At 47.5% G+C, this 17,476-nt stretch overlaps 1 protein-coding gene across 1 annotated transcript in view; it reads left to right on the plus strand.

The window, feature by feature from the left end:
* The window catches only part of LOC138246923 (vomeronasal type-2 receptor 26-like), a 471,463-nt gene that overhangs the window by 227,893 nt on the left and 226,094 nt on the right, over positions 1–17,476 (plus strand). The window contains exon 6 of the mRNA XM_069201670.1: positions 14,043–14,554. Within this exon, the coding sequence (XP_069057771.1) occupies positions 14,043–14,554 (512 nt within the window). The remainder of the gene's footprint in view (positions 1–14,042; positions 14,555–17,476) is intronic.

The following is a 17,476-nucleotide window of genomic DNA, read 5'->3' on the forward strand; positions in this document are numbered from 1 at the left end:
TCACGCTTCAGAAGCTTTGCAATTTTAAGAGTGCTGCATCCCTCTGCAAGATATCTCACTATTTTTGACTTTTCTGAGCCTGTCAAGTCCTTCTTTTGACCCATTTTGCCAAAGGAAAGGAAGTTGCCTAATAATTATGCACACCTGATATAGGGTGTTGATGTCATTAGACCACACCCCTTCTCATTACAGAGATGCACATCACCTAATATGCTTAATTGGTAGTAGGCTTTCGAGCCTATACAGCTTGGAGTAAGACAACATGCATAAAGAGGATGATGTGGTCAAAATACTCATTTGCCTAATAATTCTGCACTCCCTGTATACATATAGAGACTTTTTGTCATTCCACAGTACAACATACACTGAGTGAAAGAATAGGGCAACTATCTTCAGCAATTAGCTTTGTTGCTAGACTCACTCTCATTTGGATTAGAGCACTGGATGGTGGTTTGGTGTTTTGTGTGTCAAACAGTGTGAGTATTAGAATTGTGCCTCTTTATATATGAGTCTGATGGGAGAAGGAGTCCACAAATTTTTCAGCTGCACTTAATGTTGTGTCAAGTGTCTTGCTGTTCCTGTGGCAACAACGTTTGAGGAGAGCAGATAGGCTAAAGATTAACCACCAGTGTGATTTGATTGTTCATATTAGGAATGAAATATTCTGAAGAGAGCTGAAACAAAATCACCCATTTGGAACTTCCAAAACTTTACTATCTTGTTTGCAAGTGTGATTCTTTTTCTGTACCCCAGGAGAAAAAATATTCTAAACATAGGGGACCCAAGGGATTTTGCTACTTGATATAAATGCCATCTCATAGGAGCAATTCTCTTTTGGCTGAGTCAAATGTTTGTCCCTCTTTTGTGTCTACATCATCTTGCACTTCAATATCTCTAGAATAACTTTGTACTTATGAGATTATGATCTTCTATAATGTGTATTTGCTTCACTGATCTCCAGGTAGAGCTACCATATGGTCCTGCTACTTACTATTATGGTGTACATTTTCAGGCGATGCTCTAATTTTGGTGATTATGGTGGTGAGAGGGGGAATTGTCCATGTAAAACACTAAGAAAAGAACTGAAGAAAAACACTGTAGAAAGAGGACATAAACTGACTTTTTTGAAAATTAACTGCTTATATTCTTAAACTGAAATGCTAGAATGGTGGATGCCACAAAATTAGACTATTGGAATTAAGGATTTTTACTTACCACAATTTACACTACAGATTGTATTACTCAATCAATTATTTTTTTCTTTCACTTTTCATATTCGGGAAGCAGTAAACAAGGACACTTTGTCTCAATGCAAGGATGACCAACTTTCCAAAACTAAAAAATAGGACAGTGAGCTGCAGACAAAGAAGTAGGCAAGCAGATATGGGAGTGGAAATATTTATAAGATTCTTTAGGAAAAACTCTGAAGTGGACAATATTTCATGAATATGAAAGGTAGTGTTGAAGCATATTTACCCATGCTGTCTTCCGCCCACCAAAGTACACATCACTATGGCCCTCATTATGATATTGGCAGTAAATGGCACTTAACGCTATACTGACGGGCACCAACGTTCCACCGTGGTGGCGAATATCCGTTCACCGTATTATTGACACATACACCCCAAACCGACAGAATACAGCCACATACACAAATCCGCCAGACCAAAGGTCAGTGCAAAAGTGGCGGACCCAACACCCATACTGTTATGCCAACAAAACAACGCTCATCACGTTATGATCCACGAATCACCAAAGTGGACATTCAACGGTGGTAAACCATTGTCGTACACACCGCTGCACTCAGAATGGACACCCACATACAAAACAGCACGACATTGTCCAATACAAAAAAAACACACCTGACACCCATACAAGCACCACACCCACACCACTATAAAACACACCCGCATTACCCATAGCACTTTACCAACAACAATTACCGTCAGGAGATTGACACTAACAGTAAAGAGACAACTAGACACACACACCACTCACACCCATAAATCCCTCACGCACTCCACATCACACGCCCCACCACATTACTCAACACACTCTCACCAACACACACCACACAACACCCATGGTACCACAAAGGCCCCCCCAGTTTCACTGAGGAGGAGTTAAGGGTCATGGTGGAGGAAATTGTCACAGTAGAGCCACAGCTCTTTGGGGCACAGGTACAGCAGATTTCCATTGCCAGGAAGATGCAGATGTGGTGGAGAATCGTGGACAGGGTGAACACTATGGGACAGCACCCATGAACAAGGGATGACATCAGGAAGAGGTGGAACAACCTATGGGAGAAGGTACGTTCCATAGCAGCAAGACACCAGCTCACCATACAGAGAACTGCCGGTGGACCCCCACCTCCTCCCCCATAGCTCACAGCATGGGAGGAGCAGGTACTGGCATTACTGCATCCTGAGGGAGTCGCTGGAGTAGCCGGAGGACTGAACACTGGTCAGTCAACATTTAACACTTATCACCCCCCCATACCTGCATGGCATCACACCCCCTCACCCTCACTCCCATCACACCACTCCATCCCACACACTTCACCTACACATATGACTAACCCCAATGCCAAGCCCTGCATGCTGTACCAATGCATGGACACCCCTCCCAGCCCGCACTGGACATTCATCACTAAAGCATGCACATCATAGGGAAACTAACATTCCCACAATACATTACCACACACAAGCAAAAGGTGGCAGGGCAACACCAACGATAGAGGGGAAGCCAGGGATGTACAATATGTCATACACATGAAGCATAATACATCATTTACATCCCCACAGGTACCCCAGCCAATGTCAGTGGAGAGGAGGTGCCACGAATATCCAGTCCCTCAACAAAGGATGCCCCAAGTGATGACAGTAACTCTGGACTTCTGGATCTGGAGGACCTACCTGGCCCATCAGGGACCACTGGACAGCCGGTCACCCAAGCACAATCACAGTCCACCACAGAGCCTCCCCCATCAGGATCCAACACCACAGCACACACCCAGCGTACCCACACCTTTGCCCCTAGGACATGTCGATCAGCAGTGTGCTCACCTGTAAAGGGACCCCAGGCCACACCTCGCCCCCAAAACAATCAAGGGCCTGGGGTCAGTGGCAGTGGGCACACCATTCAGGGAACAGATGCACAGGCCAACAGGGACACTGGGAGGACTGCTGTGAGCCAGAGGGAGGACAAGACCAGGGAACTGACTCTCCAGGAGGCACTCTCCGAGATCCTGGGAGCCTACCAACATTCCCAGGATATGATGGGCCAGATCCTTGACAACATGCAGGAGAAAAGGTGGTTGCAGGAGGGACAGTATCAGGGGATCAGGGAGGACTTGGAGGCCATCAACACCACCCTGATCTCTATAGCAGGGGTGTTGGCAGACATGGCCAACATCATAAGGGAGGCAACAGCACATCAGCAGGCCCTTACCACTAGCCACTCCACTGAACAGCCCTCCACTTCCACTGCCGCGAGTGGCCAGGAGCCCCCACCACAGGACCCACATGCCACCAGCATCCCTCCCCTTGCAGAAGGTGCACCACCACACAAATGTTTCCTGTGACCCAGACAGAAGCCAGAGACAATTGCCAAGACCACCGCCAGGAAATGAGACTCTCCTGATTGTCCCCCTTGTGTCCCACACTGTCACCATGTCCACCTTGAACTGCCTTTGCTCCCCTTCCTATGGGCACTTGGACACTGCACCTGTGCTACAAACAGACTAGAACAATACCCTGGACTTTCCTTCATCATCACCCCATTCCATTGCACTTTCCCCTCAATTTCTTAGCACTACAATAAACATCCCTGAACATAACTCAAATACTGCAAGCGACTTTAGAAGTAACTTCACTTCATACATGTATACCAAGAGACAAAGGCCTTCTTGCTATTCAGCATTTTCTAGACACACGTGAAGTTTTATTCCTAGAACACTCCAAAATGCTTCTAGATTTGATAGAACTGGTTTTGGATAATAATTTTTTTGTCCCTGAAGGAACGTGGTTCAAACAGATCCAAGGTGTGGCAATGGGGGCAAAATTTTCCCCCTCTTTTGCCAATCTGTACATGGGCTTTTTGAATGGTTACAGATATGGAGAGAGTACCCACCTGACTTGACGCAACACATACTGTACTGGGGCAGATACATTGATGACGTCCTCCTCTTTTGGTCAGGGAGCTTGGATACTTCGAACTTTTTTTACATCATCTCAACACCAACTCCTTTAAAATCACCTTTTCTGGGGAACACAGCACGTCACATGTCAACTTTTTGGATCTTACACTTTACATCAAAGGCGACAAAATCTGCTCCAAACTATACAGAAACCCCACAGCATGTAATGCAATCCTACATGCAAATAGCTCTCACCCGGCCTCTCAAATCAAGGCCATACCATATGGAGAGCCCACCAGGATCAGGAGAAACTGCAGTGAAGACACAGTCTTCCATGATGAATCTAAATTAATGAACACAAGTTTCTTACGGAGGGGCTATTCACCTAACACGCTATTACGAGCTAGTAATAGAAGATCAGATCTTTTGGTTTCATCTACTAAAAAGAGTGACTCACGTAGACCTCCATCCTTCATTACTCCCTTCAATGCACTCAGCTCTAACATATATAAGATTCTTTACAAACACTGGCCCTTTCTTTTAGTGGATGGGTTTCTCCAAAAAAGTCTCCCACCTAAACCCAACATCACCTACAGCAGGGGACCTGCCCTACGAAATCACTTGTGCCACAGTTTCCTTCCACCTGAGCAAATAGAGACTTGGTTACCGCCAGCACCACACAGATCCTACAAATGTGGACATTGTAATATGTGCTGCTTTATCAAAGATAAGCTGACTAAGTTTCAATACAACACACCAGTCACATACAAGATCAATAAGTTCATCAACTGCATCACCAAATATGTGGTTTACTGCATAGTCTGCACCTGTAGTCTCATTTATGTTGGTAGCACCATCCGACCACTTAAGGAGAGACTACAAGTACACATCAGGGCCATCCGCAATAACAATGTCAATTATCCCTTTGCGGTCCACTACAATGCCAAGCATGGTCAGCGAGAGATACTGGGCATTAGTATACATGGTATCGATTCGGTCAACACACCACCCAGAGGTGGTAATAAAACGTTGCTTCTTAGACAATTAGAAAGCAGCTGGATCATTAGACTCAGAGCTGTGGAGGAGGGCATAAATATTGACAAAGATCTACACACCTTCCTTTAATACCCTGCATAATATAATACTCACTCAAACAACACTCTAGGCACTCTGGCTTATGTTTATATGTGTTTCTTGCCAATAGCAACTTTTGTAATTGACTTCAAGAAAGCTAAATGATATACAAAGTGTTTCTGTTCTTTATCTATCTTTTCCATGACCGTGTGCTTGGTTTTGCATGTTCATACATTAGTTTACCTTTGTTTCCACAGTGATCATTTCATTGTTTTAATCAATTTTACTGTGTGTTTCTAACAGAATACCTATGATCCGTGGAACTTATTCACATTACTTTTGCATCAGACTTTTACACCTCTTTTGGCCCTTACATTACTTGCTCCTAACACAATTATATATGAGTGTGAACTTCGTTTCAAAATGGCCCCCACTTTCGGTTTCACAATCGCCTCTCTTGCCGCACTAAGTCCTTTCTTTATTTCCACGTAGCTTCTCTCTCCATTCTCAGCCTTTAAATGGTACAGCCACACACGATGTGTTAATACACTTTCAAATCCCAACGCGATCGGCACGGGTTCCCCTTTCCGACCTACGAGGTAGGTAGGTAGGTAGGTCTTTTTAACGGCTGCTCCCTCATACGGGGATTCGGCACACTATACAGCTTTTATGACCTTCCCGGTCTTGGCGTTCGTACCGTGTTTACAAACCGGTCTCTCAGCGCTATAGTTCACCGCGGTTAATGCGGGGACTGCCACCGCCCACCCATTATTTGTTTTTCACTTTTCTTAACGCTTAAGTATTACGGATGCATTCCAACCGTCACTTATACCTATACGGACTTCCCCGGTTCCATTTCCAACAAGCAGCTCCTGTCGGGAAGGCTCCGGCTTTCTTACAATCCTTGCCGAGCTCTGATTAAATGCGATATTTTGGATTTATATAGTTTACCAACACTCGTTTTTAGGGCATCTTAATCGGTTCTTCCCCTGATGCCTATTACTTTTGGGCACTACCACTCAGGCTAACACTTTATTATGTCATCGATTACCCACCTGGCACTAATTGTTATATTTCTCTCTATACTCCAGGCTTATCATGGCCATCACTGATCTCTCCACCGCTAATTGACTGCACCTAGAGATCCATGACTACCATCAGTTTGAAAAATGATTTACCCCATCATTTCGCATATCCTAAGGTATCTTGCCCTTACTTTTTATTTTTATTAATTTTTACTCACATTTCAGCACACTATCCAACCATGCTTTTACTATTAGAATTACTTATTCTCCTCTTTGCGATGCACTTGCACCTTCATAATCTTTTTATCTTTCCCCTACTCTCGAGTCATATTCATGATTATGTTAGCACGCATGATGTTGCCTGTTGAACTTCACCCCTCGTTGACCTGGCTGTCCCCTTTTTTAAAATCTTATTTGATTAGCTGGTTACGGGACCTTTTTGCACTCTTATTTCTCATTTATTTTCACATCTGCTTTGCGCATCCCTCATTCCAATTCACGTCATCATTTTAAGCACATTTGCACATATTCTCTGGTTCTCTTTCCCCACTTTTTTACAATGGTTTTAGATGTCTAATTACTCCTTGTACAATGTCTACTTGACCGATTTGTATATATTGTTCATCTATTTTTTCACAGCCTTGACAAAGTCTTGAAGACGAAACACGTGTTGACTGTTTTGCTGTATGGACTTTTGTTGCATGTGGTCATCTGATTGTAACTTTGACCATTCATTATCATCTGGCTGTTTTGGATACATGGACTTACTGTACACGTAGTCTTTGTGATTGAGACTCTGACTACCCACTTGCATCTATAATACATTTCCAACATCATCTTTCTTGCCGGATGTCTACTTAATTCCTGAACATTATCTGGATCTATGATACGGGTGTGCCCTGGCCACTCTTCTCTCGTTGTATAGGCAACCACCCACTCCTCAGTGTGTGGCCCTCTGACACCTGTGGTGGCAGGTGTATTGGCTAGCTTGGCACCCATTACTATGTTGTTCACATAAAATACTATTTTCTGATCAAACATCCGTTATACCTGTTGATGATGTGCGAGCACCTGTTGGCATTCTCCACCCCCTTTGCTTGAATAACTCAAATACTTGTATGCCATGTGTTGAAACAGTATATTATTGGAAACAGTTATATCTGTTGCAAATTAACTGTACAGTGTGAGAGCATAGAAATGATGACCTGTATCTGGCTGTAGTCAGCACATCAGTACACAGTTGTCATTGCACTAACATCTGTAAAATGAGAATCCAAAGGCAACAGTAAGTAGAGGTAAAAAGTGGGTAATGCCATCACGCCACAGCCATACAGAATACACCAAAAGTCATTGAAATGTGAAGTTGCACTGACTCGCCTATGTGTCATTGGAAGTACTGATGGATAACTGTGGTTCTGTTGCCCTCATCCTCATCTTCAGCCTCTTGATCCTCACTTCATCAGGAACTACTGCAGCCACAGGGGTAACTCCAGTCTCCTCCTCCTGCAGAAAAGGCACATGGCATCTGAGGGCCAGATTGTGCAACATGCAGCATGCTACGAATATCTGGCAGACCTTCTCAGGTGAGTAGCACAAGGATCCACCTGTCCCATGGAGGCACCTGAACCTGGCCTTCAGGGGGCCAAAGGTTCTCTCGATGATGCTTCTGGTTCGCACATGTGCCTCATTTTAATGTTCTTCAACCCTTGTCCTGGCATTCCTCACAGGGGTCAGCAGCCACCATAGGTTTGAGTAGCCAGAGTCACCTGCAGGTATTGAAGGACAACATTTAGCCACACACTATCCTATGAGGTTAACACCAGAGGCATCCACTAACATACACTGGGTGGGGATCAAGGCTCACCTATAAGCCACACACTGTGCCTCTGTAGGTGGGCCATCACATTTGGATACTGCTATTCCTCAGGACAAAGTCATTATGCAATGACCCAGGATACTTAGCATTGACGTGGGAGATGTACTAGTCCGCCAGGCACACCATCTGCACATTCATGGAGTGGAAACTCTTATGATTCCTGTACACCTGTTTATTCTGGCGTGTCGGACAAACGCAATATATATCTCGTCAATTGCCCCAATAACATTGGGGATATGTCCCATTGCATAGAATCTGGCCTTCACAGTGGCCACATTTTCCACCCCGGGAAAGCTATATAGATGTGCATGTGTGTGCCGACAACACTCTTGCCAGCACGATTGAGAACACTGGCTGTGACATTCCTGCTATCAAGCCCACTGTCACTTGGAAATAACCTTTTGCCAGGAAATGGAGCACTGATAGCACTTGCACAAGAGGGGTGATCCCTTTTGGATGACGGATAGCAGATATCAGGTCAGCTCCAACTGGGCATCCAGCTCTGTGATTGTTTCCCTTTCCAGTCAATAGGAGAGGATAATGTGCCTGTCCTCCAGTGTAGCTACGTCCACCAGGGGTCTGTACATGGGGGTTTGTCTCCACCTCCTATTCATCCACAGCAGTAGGTATCTAAGGGACACAAGAGTGAGTAGGCTGTCACAATTTGAACAACTGAACCACAACATCAGTCCACATGGTGCACCTATGTATTGGGACAGTATAAATGCCGAAGTCTGTGCCTATTTAACCTGTGACGCAGTAACTGTCCATAGGCCTGTTTCCCCCTTGAAATGGCGACCGCCTGTCCTGTATGGAAGGACAGGTGGAAGTGAGGTAATTCCGCAGACGTTGGGTGTTGTGGCAGTAGGTGGTCTTGCACTGTCGTGCAATTCCTCATTGGACAATACTGGGCCCTATGGAGTACAGTGGCCAATGGGGATGTATGCCGGTGGTGACGGTGTACACCACCAGGGACATGACCGCCATTTTCTAACTCAATCCTCACTTGTTTCCTGACCTCCAACAGGAGAAGACCTACACTGTGTGGGCTGCTGTGACCTGTGTCTGGAACCTACCATGGGCCGTGTGACCGGGGGAAGGGCCCCAGCCTTACCTTCGGTGGAGTTGGAGCAACTAGTGGATGGGGTCCTACCTCAGTACGGACAGCTGTATGGGCCTCCAGACCAACAGGTGAGTACACTTTTGCCATGATACATTTGTCATGGATGCACAGAGATGTGTGTGAAGGCATTGTGTAAGGGTAAGGGGTGAATTCTCTGTTGGCTGTGTACATGTTGTGGGATGGCCTATGTGTGTGCCAATGATGATGGAATCGGGTATGGTGGGCCATGTGTGTGACAGGCTGGACTGTTTGTTTAATGGAGTTCTCCTCTATGTATTACCTCTGCAGGTCAGCGCCCATCAAAAGAAAGGATTATGGCTTACCATCGCCAAGGACGTGCGGACCCTAGGGGGCCACGGCAGGCGGAGCACCCACTGTTGGAAACGGTTAGAGGACCTGAGACGCTGGGGATGGAAGACCGCGGTGGCCCAGCTAGGGATGGCCTCCCAACGAGGAAAGGGTACCCATTGGACTCTGACCACCCTGATGGCCCGAATACTGGCAGTGGCCTACCCAGAGCTGGATGGGCGCTTGAGGGAATCACAGCAGCCACAAGGAGGTGAGTACAGTGGGTTTCATTGCATATTTTCGATCGTGAGGTGGTATCTGGGTGGTGGATGTGTGTTAGTGGGTGCCCCTAAGTCCAGGCCAGACATTGCAGCATAGGTCATCTCTAGGGTAATGGGTGTATGGCAAATACAGGTAACCTAGTTTGTTAGTAGTCCACTTCAGGCAGGGCATCGTGGGTCTCAGGTTTGCTGCAGTTGGCGGTGAGTGGTCCTCATCTTGCCTTAGTGACTAGACATATCAATGGTAGTGCAATGCATAGTGCTTAAGCCTGTTCGCTGGGTGTGACGGTGATGGGCATGCCAATGATGGTGTTGGTGCAGTCATTGACCAAGTGTATCCTTTGTCTTCCCCCGTCTTGTTTTGTCATCCTGTCCTTGTGTGCCTTAGCATCATCTGGCGGAGGAGCAGGGGCACCGGCGACAGAGGGAGCTGCATCCCACATAACCCTGGAGGCAGAGTCCACTGACGCCGATGGAACCAGTGGGACGGAGGGCAGGGGGAGCACCACGGCGGATACTAGAGGAGACAACACAGACTCTGATACCTCCTCCGATGGGAGCTCCGTTGTGGTGGTGAACACCTCTGTGACCACCCCAGCGCAGGTACAGCCACCACCCCCATACCAGCACCGCCCTCCCAGTAGCCCCTCAGCGAGTTTCCCGTGTCTGTTCACCCAGGAGGGTGGGCATCTTCTTTGCCCCAGGCACCTCAGGCCCTGCCCCAGCGAGCCATGCTGCCCTGAGTGAGGAGGCTATTGACCTTCTGAGTTCCATCTCTGTAGGGCAGTCAACCATTGTGAATGCCATCCAGGGGCTGGAATCCCATATGCAGCAATGCAATGCATTCCTGGAGGGCATTCACAGTGGATTGGCGGCCCAACAGAGATCGATTCAGTCTCTGGCCTCCTCTCTGATGGAAGCCCTTATCCCTGTTTCTATTGCCCCCCCCCCCCCAACTCCCACTTCCCATTCCCAATCTCCAAAACCCCAACCCATCCCAGGCACATACAGACAAGCATGCAAACAAGACAACACCCAAGAGTTGCACAGGTAAACATAAGCACCACACTTCATCCCACAGGCCCTCACACAAGCACCATACAGTTGCAGACACGACAACATCCACAGCCTCCACTGTCTCCCCTCCTCCACCACTTCCCTCCCAGTCACGTCCACACTCACACCTGCATGCAATACATCAACATCCACTACCAGCATCACCACACCAAGCAGAACACACACCTAACTGGCAGACACCTCCACAACAGCCATGCACGTGTCCCCTCTGCCCTCTCATACCCTGCCTGTCCCCCACCTAAAGGGCACAAACACAAGCATTCACTCACCCAACAGCCATCCACCTCACATCAGCATACTGCCCAAGCACCTGCACCCAAGTCCAGCAGACATACACCTCCAACAACCACTCCCTCACCCTCCACTCCCATTACTCCTCCCTCCTCCCACCCCACCACCTCTAAAAAGCTTCTCCTTTCCCAATTTGACCTCTTCGCTACCCTTCTCCCCCGCCCTGCCCATATGGGCAGGGTACCAAGGACACAGCCAAGCACCTCAGCCAAACAGTCCAGGGGGACAGTGGTAGCACCAGCTACTCATGGTGGTAAGGATACCACACTTCCATCGCAGAAGGGAAAGGAGCCAGGACCACCAAGGAAGAAGGGGAAAGGGCCTGCACCACCTTTAAAGAAGGGGAAGGAGCCTGCACCACCTGTAATGTAGGGGAAGGAGCCTGCACCACCTGGAAAGAAGGGAAAGTGGTCTTCACCACCTGTGAAGAAGGGGAAGGAGCCTGCACCACCAGGCAGAGAGGAGCAGAGAGGGGAAGAGCCCATACACCCCTGCCAGGAAGGGTTAAGGGATCCACACCGCTTGTACTGGAGGAGACGAAACGCTCTACGCCAGCGAAGGCTGTCAGGCTGACACCTCCCCCACCACCAGCTGTCACAGCGGCCCCACTTCCAGGAGAGGAAGTGCAGCATTAAGAGAGTGCAGAGACTGCCCAGGAGGCTCCTCCATCCACCATCACAGTGCAGTCATCAGAGAGTACAGAGGCTGCCCAGGAGGCTCCTCCATCCACCACCACAGTGCAGCCATCAGACACTGCAGAGGCAGCCCAGGAGGCTCCTCAATCCACGACCACAGAGGAGCCATCAGAGAGTGTAGAGGCTGCCCAGTAGGCTCTTCCATCCACCATCACAGTGCAGCCATCAGATAGTGCAGATGTTGCCCAGGAGGTTCCTCCATCCACCACTACAGTGCAGCCATCAGAGAGTGCAGAGGCTGCACAGGAGGCTCCTCTATCCACCACAGCAGTGCAGCTGTCAAACACCTGCGGATGTCATGTAGGCCACACTCCAGGGGCTGCTGTGCGAGTTGCCCCCTCCACAACCAGTGGGGAAGTCACCCACTCCAGAGACTGTGGCCTTGCACTCCCCAGGACAGAGCAATGGGCATGGAGCCCCTTCCAGAACCAGTGGGGAAGTCACCCACTCCAGAGACTGTGGCCTTGCACTCCCCAGGACAGAGCAATTGGCATGTTGCCCCCCTCCAGAACCAGTGGGGAAGTCACACACTCCAGAGACTGCAGCTTGCACTCCCCAGGACAGAGCAATGGGCATGTTGCCCCCCCACAACCAGTGGGGAAGTCACCCACTCCAGAGACTGTGGCCTTGCACTTCCCAGGACAGAGCAATGGGCATGGAGCCCCCTCCAGAACCAGTAAGGGAGTTCTCATATTTGGCTGAGGTGCCCTCCCAGTCCCCCTGAGGTGCCTTCCCACTTGCAAAATTATGCACCTGCTGTGGTCTCTACGGGTGTGTCAGGATACAGGTTGGGCCTTGGACGTTGCCCTGTGGCCATGTGTACCCTTATGACTTTGGACTGGGCATTGCCCTTTATGTACATCTGTAAATATATTTGGTGAGAGTGGTGGGTTTTGCTATGCTAATACATTGTCAATACTTCAGCAATCTGGTCCATGTTTTATTATGCTGTGTGTCCTGTACCATTGGTTTACGTGTGCAGCTGGTTGTGTATATGGCGTGTGTATGTCGGGTGTGTGTTGTGCATGTGTGTGTCACTCTCGTTTTCCTCCTACCCTCACTTGTGTGCTAGGCAGCAGTACTCACTGTTGTTGTCTTCGTCAGTGTTGGTGTTCCAGGTGGAGCATTATGTAGAAGATCATCGGGAAAACTTGCAGTTCGGGTTCCATGGCGGCGTGGTTCTTCCCTGTGTCTCCAATGGTGAGGCCTTTCACTTCTGAGTTCTGTTTCCACCAGGCTTTTGTTGGCGTTGGTACTGCCCCAGAAAAGGTGGGGGTTTTCTGTGTCATAATATGGTTTGTCTTCCGCCTGGCTGTTGATGGCTACCGCCGTGGTGAGTGTTGTTTATGCCCTGGCGGTTGGTGTGGTACATTGGCTGTCTATGGGGTTATCACCGCCATGGTCATAATTTGGCGGAACTTACCACCACTTTATCACTCACTGCCAGGGTCATAATGAAAGCCTATATGTCAAAAAGGATGTGGTTACTTTTTTATGGCTACAAATCATGAAAGCAAATTATTCAGACATGATGCTATCCATACATAGTATTACCAAAAATATTCTAAGGTAACAATAGAAAGAAAACCTTTTGAGGTTTGTAATGACATAATAAGGTCCTGAGCCTAATGAGGTCCTGACCAGCTCTCACTGACTGCTGCCAGCGACCACAGGCCTACCTGACCTGACCTCACCCAGCAGCAGTCAGCACCTGGCTCTATGCCTAGGCTCTGCCTCTTGCCCTGGTGCAGTAGCAAGACATGCTGCCCCCAGGAGCCTGGACTCCCTCTTTGGATTGCCCCCTCTCTCGCTCTCCCGCTCCTAGTTTTCCTGCTCTCCGGCTTTCCTGCCACCCCAGGCCCCTACCCCATCTCAGGACCTATTTAATGGAGGCCATAGCATGGGCATGCAGCAGACATGCTGCTGGTGCACAGAAGGTGTGCCAAAGGCAACCCTATCTGTACCTCCCTGCTCCTATATGCGCCCGTCTGCACCCATCCGTGTCTGGACCACACTCAGCACCAGAAACCTTGGCCTTCTGGACTCCCACAGGTACTAAGCTGCTGATCTTCGCACTCTAGACCCCAGTTGGAATTATATCTGTTCCCTTGCATCTCCCCACTCAACAGCAGGACCATTCATGTTTCTCCACTGCTGCTTCACCTCCACTGCAGGACTGAGCACCCTCTCTGCATTCCACACATTGCTGTCAGCACTAGCCAAGACCCTACCGGATCAACTCAATGCCAGACCCCTCTGCAAGAATGGCATCAAAATCCGGGACACCATCTTCACCCTCACCCTGACACAACCTTCATCACTGAAACCTGGATTCAAGATGAAATACCATGACCGCACCAACAAACATGGAGGCAACATCGCTGTCATACGCAAGGAGTTGATTACCTGCACCATCACCGGCGACCAGACAATGCCTATCACGGAACACATAAACTTCCAGCTCTACACCGACAATAGCACCACCATCAAAGGCCCCCTTGTCTACAGACTGCCAGGACCATGGACTGTCATCAGCAACGCCATAGCGGAATTCATCACTCCTCTCGAAATCAAATTTGAATACTACATCTTTCTGGAAGACCTCCACTTCCACCTAGAGGACCCCACCGACCTCTTTGGAAAGACTGGACAACATCGGCCTCAAGAAGCTAGTCACAGACCCCAGGCATAAAGCAGGACACATGCTGGACCCCATTTTCATGCCTAGCAACAGAATCAGGTACACTCACACCTCAGACCTCACCTGGTCAGACCACTTCATCGTACACTTCACCATCACTAGACATTACAGCTCTGTCCCCAACTACCACAGCATGCCCTTCCCCTGCTAGACCAAGGTCTCTCGGCAACAATGGACTGCCACCTTCAGTGCTACACATCCCAATAGCCCCACCAATATGGACCACTTAGTACAGAACTTCAACAACTGGATAATCAACGCTGAACCAGCCAAATGCACAGACCAGCCAAAACAAGCTAACTGGTACACCCCAGAATTCAGCAAGATGAAAAGCAGAAGCTAACAACTTGAAAGAAGATGGCTCACCAGCAGGAACAAAATCAACACAGCCACTTTCAAAACAGTCCTCAACAAATACTACTGACAGATCAGAGCAGCAAAGAGGGAGGCCCTGGCATCTGAATTAATACCTGTGCCAACTGAACCAAGGAACTCTTCATCATTGTCAAAGAGTTCACCTGCCTGCAGCAATTGAAAACTCAATCCCTGCATCACAGAAGCTCTGTGACACCCTCACAGACCATTTCTCCAACAAATTAGGAACCATCTACAAGAACTTTGATCCCCAAACCTCGAACGCCGCCATCGTCCAATCAACCACCACAACCAACCATCTGCTCAATGCCTGGAAACAACTCAGCGCATCAGGCACAACCGCCCTCATGAGTTCTATGCACTCCAGAGCACCACTGCCCCCACCAACTCTTCAACCTCAGAAGATATGAGCTCAGCTGCCAACTCATCACCATCATCAATGCCTCACCAACCACAGCCAACTTTCTCTATGCCAGGAAACACGCCAAGGTCAGACCCCTCCTCAAGAAGCCTTGGCAGAAGCCAAAGAGCTTCAGTATTTCAGACCCATCTCACTGCGTCCACTCCCCGCCAAGGTCCTGGAGAAGGCTTTCAACCTCAAACTTGCTTAGCATCTGGAGAGAAACAGCCTACTAGACCCTTCCCAATCAGTATTTAGAACCAACCACGTCGCCAAGGAAGCTCTGATCACTGCAACAAATGACATCCGTGCCCTGCTCGACAGAGAAGAATCACCGCCCTTATCTTGCTTCATCTCTTTACCACCTTTGACACGCTTTCCCACCACCCACTCTGCACCTCAGTGGAATAACTGATGATGTGCTCAGATGGATGGCATCCTTCCTCACAGAGTGTACTCAGAAAGTCTGCCTATCCCCCTTCACCTCACAAGACAAGCACATGGTGCCCACTCATGCCCAAGGTAACTATAACTCACACCCTCACCATGCACTGCTAATTATCCCACAAATTACAGCACTCATGACATCTTTGATAAGATCATTGATAATATCAATGCAATATTTAGGAAAAGACAACAAAAAGGAGGATAGTCATAGGAGTCAGCGCTCACAGTTAATCACCATAGGTAATGTGATACATAAATATATACACGGTGCTCCTGACAGGAGGATCCCCCCACACCTCCTGGGTTTCTGTAAAGAAACAAACAAGTGAAAACAGATGTCAGGGCACTCGTGAATCACAAATACATTTGTCCTTGTGTCCTTATTTTGGTGTCTTGTTCACAGTCCTTAAGCATAAGACCGACTAGAATAATCACAGATTTTGTCCATTTATTCTTGGAATATGATGTCCGATTACAGCAGCAGCCAACAGCCAACACGTGTTTCATCCTGTGAGAGGATTTGCTCTCATGGACTTCATCAGGGCTGTAAGAATTCAAGTCATGACCACGATTATAGTCAGAAATTTAAAATACCCAAAATTTCCAACCATGTGACTTTAGTGCCAAACTTAATTTTGTACGTTACAATTCGTGAGAAATTTGAAATTGGAAAAAACAACACAAACACTTTGATTTCTAATTACACATGAAGCCACAAACAATTAAATTCAAAATTAACAGCTTTCACAAAATAATTCAAATAGATAAAAAAACTCCTTAGTGAAATGTTTAAGGGCGAAGAGCATTGTGCAAGCCATGATTCTGAGCATATGTATGTATATGGGAAATGACGCCCAAGTAAATCAAAAAGAAGACAAACCCATATTCAAGAGTGATAAAGCGAGGAAAAACACACCAGCACCCAAAGTGAAATTCTAGAAACCCTATAATCAACTATGATCGCACCCTACATACCTTACATGAGATTACCAAGAAGAACAATCTAAATTAGTGTTTTCTTTCTCCTTCTCTTGAAATTTTAAGCATTGATTCAATCTAAAAAGGGCCAAAATAAACAGTGAACAAATTCCGTCTGACATGTTTGTCAGTCTGTCAAAAAAAAGTGAATTATTACAATCAAAGATAACACACCTAGTGATATGAATATACATAAGTAGCAACCTAAGACAGGAAAGTACTCCGATCAATCTCATATGTGTCCCTAACGGTGAGTGAACACCATATCTGCCATTAAAAAACACGTAGTTAGAAAAAAGTCATTTCTCATCGTAATTGCCCTCAAGTCACCCTATACGCTCCCCATATGTAATAGTAAAACCAATTCTCTGATCACTCAGCTTACCTTTGTATGAAATAATAGAGAGGACAAGAGTCCCAGTGTCTCGTGGCGTCAGTAAGTATAAATATTAAGGACGCTGAAACCCCCAGGTCAATCCCTTATACCGCGTATACAATAACTATTTGTACATCGGAAAAAAACAGAAGACTGGTACAGAACCTCCGTGTGGGCGCCATCTTGAAGGGAAAAATTGTACACTCGTATGATTCTATCCATTCTGCACTCAGTAAATCAATCTGGTGGTACCCAGAGACTGCCCCAGTCAGTCCTGCTGCCCTCAGTGAGGAGGCTATTGACCTCCTGAGATCCCTCACTGTTGGGCAAT

Source organism: Pleurodeles waltl, chromosome 7, assembly GCF_031143425.1.
Source record: "Pleurodeles waltl isolate 20211129_DDA chromosome 7, aPleWal1.hap1.20221129, whole genome shotgun sequence".
Lineage (NCBI taxonomy): Eukaryota > Metazoa > Chordata > Amphibia > Caudata > Salamandridae > Pleurodeles > Pleurodeles waltl.